The sequence below is a fragment of the Moesziomyces antarcticus genome (genome assembly GCF_000747765.1).
Source record: "Moesziomyces antarcticus DNA, scaffold: scaffold_v10126, strain JCM 10317, whole genome shotgun sequence".
In the NCBI taxonomy this organism is placed as follows: domain Eukaryota; kingdom Fungi; phylum Basidiomycota; class Ustilaginomycetes; order Ustilaginales; family Ustilaginaceae; genus Moesziomyces; species Moesziomyces antarcticus.
In genome coordinates this window covers 445-4,749 of record NW_014638884.1, presented here as the reverse complement: position 1 = coordinate 4,749, position 4,305 = coordinate 445, and the positions used below count along the sequence as shown (strand labels likewise).

General features: G+C 58.0%; 1 protein-coding gene across 1 annotated transcript; it reads right to left on the bottom strand.

The window, feature by feature from the left end:
• Window positions 1-623: 623 nt before the first annotated feature.
• Window positions 624-3,652, bottom strand: PAN0_126c6780 (transaldolase; the record flags this gene model as incomplete). The annotated part of the gene is made up of 6 exons (XM_014797797.1): window positions 624-1,484; window positions 1,565-1,718; window positions 1,851-2,005; window positions 2,578-2,850; window positions 2,955-2,968; window positions 3,118-3,652. 6 exons carry the CDS (start codon window positions 3,650-3,652, stop codon window positions 624-626), a joined length of 1,992 nt encoding a protein of 663 aa, XP_014653283.1.
• Between the last annotated feature and the right edge of the window lie 653 nt (window positions 3,653-4,305).

The following is a 4,305-nucleotide window of genomic DNA, read 5'->3' as shown; positions in this document are numbered from 1 at the left end:
GGGGGGGGAGCGGGTGATAGCGTCAAGCGGTCGTTGTCAGCCTCGACCAAGCGAGTAGAAATGCAAGCTTGGCAGCGCGTGGTTGATATCGGTGCCATTGACTGAGCCCGACAGACCAACCGTATGCTCAGGATCAGCTTCAGCGACGCCTCCCCCTCGTCACCTTTGGGAAATAGACGCCAACATTGTATTACCCGCACCTGGAGCTTCGCTTTTTGATCCTTCGAACCCCTCCCCAACTCCCCGTGACAACGGGTATCCAAGATGCCGTAAAGGAGCAAAGTGTCATGCGAATCGCGACGTTAACCTCCTCTCACTCTCCGCACACAACAAGTCGCCAATCCCCCAACCGCCCTTCTCTTTCGAGCAACGACGACCTGGCAATTCGTTCTTCCATCTGCACCACTTTCCGACACAGCTTATTTTAAGGCTAGGATGAAAGCAAGAGGCAGGCATCCTCGCCTCCTCTCGCACCCACTAAGCACACGACAAGTGCGACTTGCGTCGATCTCTCGGGCGCAACACATAGCCAAAAAACCATGGCAAATTCGTTTTGTTTACTGCAGGACTATGGTACAGGGCATATAGGAGGCATGGATGTTTAGGCTCTTGTCGCACAAAATTTAGAGCTTGTCGGCGATCATCTGCTCCATGGTGGCGCCGTCCTTGGCAAAGCCGGCGATGCCCTCGGCGAGCTTGGTGTTGGCCATGGGGTCCTTGGCGAGGTCGAGCAGGAAGGCGGGCTGGTCGTTGATGTACGACACCTTGGGGATCTTCTCGGCGGCGTTGGCCTTGTCGACCGACAGCTTCTGCTCGATGGGGCCCTGGGCGTTCTTGAGCTCCTCGAGCAGCTTGGGCGAGATGGTGAGGAAGTCGCAGCCGGCGAGCTCGAGGATCTCGCCCGTGTTGCGGAACGAGGCGCCCATGACGATGGTCTTGTAGCCGTGCTGGCGGTAGTAGTTGTAGATGCGCTGCACCGAGAGCACACCGGGGTCCTCGTGCGAGGCGTACTCCTTGCCCTCGGCCTTCTTGTAGTAGTCGAGGATGCGGCCGACAAAGGGCGAGATGAGCGTCACACCGGCCTCGGCGCAGGCGACGGCCTGGTTGAAGCCAAAGAGGAGCGTGAGGTTGCAGTGGATGTTGTGCTGCGACTCGAGCTCGCGGGCGGCCTGGATGCCCTCCCAGGTGGAGGCGATCTTGATGAGGACGCGCTCGCGCTTGACGCCGAGCGACTCGTACAGGGCGATGAGCGACTTGGCCTTGGCGATGGTGGCCTCCTTGTCGAACGAGAGGCGCGCGTCCACCTCGGTCGAGACACGGCCGGGGATGATCTTGAGGATCTCCACACCAAAGGCGACGAGCAGACGGTCAGTGGCGAGGTCGAGCTGCTTGGTCTTGTCCGAGGTCTGCTCCTTGGCGTACTGCACGGCGACGTCGATGAGACGCGCGTACTTTTCCTGCTTGACGGCGGCCAGGATGAGCGACTGTCGAAATCACACAAAGGCGAAGTGTCAGCGACTGGGAACATTTGACGCTCGAGTAGGGATAGCAAAGCCAGACTTACAGGGTTGGTGGTGGCGTCCTGGGGCTTGTAGGCGTCGATGGACTCAAAGTCGCCCGAGTCCGAGACGACGGCGGTGTACTGCTTGAGCGAGTCGAGGGCGGACATTTTGGTGGATTGTATTTCCGACACGGTGATGGTGGTGGTGGGGGAAAGGCTGGAGTTGTTGGAAAGGTGGGATGCGGAAGAAAGGAACGGCGCGATGGCAGCGGGTGGGCCGACTATATACGATTGCGATGCGCTGCTCTCTTCGGAGATCTTGGGCCCTCTCTCGATCAGTCACAGTCACATTCGAGGGCAGCCCAGCACAGCACAGCGCAGCGCAACGAGGCGAGGCGTGGGTGGAGAGAGCTGCGTGCTGCTGATCTGGCAGCGATAAAGCGCAGGAGCGGCACGCGCGCCCGGGCCACGGTCCGAAGATCGGTGTGCATCCGTGCCGCTGGACTAGTGTCGCAGTGCAGCAGTGTAGCAGTGTAGCGGCTGTCGGTGCCTTCTTCCGATCTCGGTCGGGAGGGGCGAGAAGTTGAGAGACGGGTGCATCAGCGCGTCATCGGATTCCAACCCTTGATTTTTCTCTTTCTTTCTTTTTCTTCTTATTTTTTTTTGTGGTTTTTGTGTGGCTGGGCGTGCGTGATTTCAGCGAGATTTCGTCGAGTGAGAGCCCCCGATTCCGAACTTGAAATCCGTCGTCATCTCAAACCTTTCGCAGTGCGCTTTTTGTGACGGCATTGTACGCCGCGCTGCTGCTGCTGCGTGCAGCTGCACAGCGAGACGCACGAGCGATCCTCGTCGGCTCCCACCGTTTGGCGCAAGACCCTTTGGTCAGTGTCAGACGCCAGTCAGCCCACCACTCTCGAGCCTCTGGCTTTCTTTCAACCGGTAGCGAGTCTGCGAAAGCAGCTACGTTCGAGTGATTGTGAGTGATTGTGCGTGCCAATATGACTTGAGAATGCGGTTTGGAAGGAACTTCGGAGCATGGTCGGGCCTCGGCTAGGCGTGTCAAACTTTCTAGGCACCGAAACTGCTCGCATCGAGCCATGCTGCTTGCGTATGTACAATGCTGGAAGCGCGCAGCATGCTCTAGCAGTGGTGGGATTGGCTTGGCCAGTCGGGTGTTGCGAGGGCGAAGGCGGGCCATCGATCATGATTTCATCTTGCAGCTCGTGCCATTCTCCACTTTTCCATCGGGCTCGACGCCTTGATCTCAAAACGATTGCCCGATCGCATGCCTTCTCCGGTCCGGAAGATTTGCGAACGGTGGGGGATGGCACATCGATAATGCATCGCTGCTACCACGGCATTCTAAGCAGCGCAACGGCAAAGATCTGCGCTGCGTCCCGGCGAAAAATGAGATCACCGGTGGTGCCCATGGTGTTCACTGTCGGGACCTCACACACGTCGACGATTCTAGCATCGCACAGCATCAAGAGGGTTGCAGTGGGTATATGATTGAAAGAGCCGTTTGCAGGACTACATTTCGCCGCATTCTGTAGCGTCAAACAGAGGGACGTCAGCCAATCTGCCATCTCGATCCTACGACAAGGCTTGTAACTTACGTGTGATCCTGACGTCCATCTTGGGACGGTTGTTTGCGCCCGTCGGAACATTCTCCATCTTCCTCAACGTCAAAAGACCGTCGACGACCTTGCCAAACACCACATGTTTTCCGTCCAAAAAGGGGCATGGCTGAGCGGTGATGAAGAACTGGCAACCGTTTGTGCCCGGACCCGAATTGGCCATGCTGAGCAGGCCCGGCTGGTCGTGTTTGAGGCTGAAATTCTCGTCTTGGAAAGTGTCGCCGTAGATGGAGCGGGAGCCGGTGCCGTCTGCATTGATGTAGTCTCCGCCCTGGCACATAAAGTCCTTGATGATGCGGTGGAAGATGGCGTTCTTGTAGCCCTCGGGTGTGTGGTTGGGACGGAACTCGCCCGTACACAGCTGGCGGAAGTTCTCGCAGGTGCGCGGCACGATGTCGGAATACAGCTCGAACTTGATGCGGCCTGCCGGGTGGTCGCCGATGGAGATGTCCATAAATACAACGGGTCGACCGTTGGTGCCTGCGCCCGCTACGCTGGTCGAAGCAGATGCCATGGTGGTGCAAGTGTGCTTTGTGTGCGAAGAAACAAGAGCCAGGCGTGGAGGTTGGAAGCTAAAAGTTGGTGGATCTTCGGATTTCGGAATCCATCACCGCGGCCCCGATGGATGCTTGGATCGGGCGGCGAAGTGTGTTTTTGTGGGCCGAGAAAAAGCAAGCCGGACAGGGTTCGAGGCGAGACGTTGGGAGCGGATGCACCCTGCAGATTCGGCTAGGATTGCGCACCAGCAGAATTGCCTTCAACCCTGGACCCTCGGGCATTCCAACGAGCGCTTTCAAGCCAGCGAACAAGCATGCCGATCAGCCACGCCATGGTGTTCTGTCTCGGTGTCACACTGGGGCGCTGGCCCTGATTCTCACATGCCACAAAACAACGTGGCTACGGAAGAAGCAACGCCGAGCAAAGCAACACAATGGCAAGCAAAACAGCTTTGGACGGCCGCGAGCGGCTTTTTAGATCGTTCCGCCGGGGGCAGAGAGTGTTGGAGGCTGGGTTGAGGGTAAATTGCCGCCGCGGCGGGTTGCGAGCTGTCATTTGGCGGGGGGCAAACAAGAAAGCGAGAGCGGTGGCATGCAGTCTCGCACTCGGTTGGGCTAACTCTAAAAGCCAAATGGGCTGCTGGCCGAAAGAGCAACCAGAGAGAAGCGA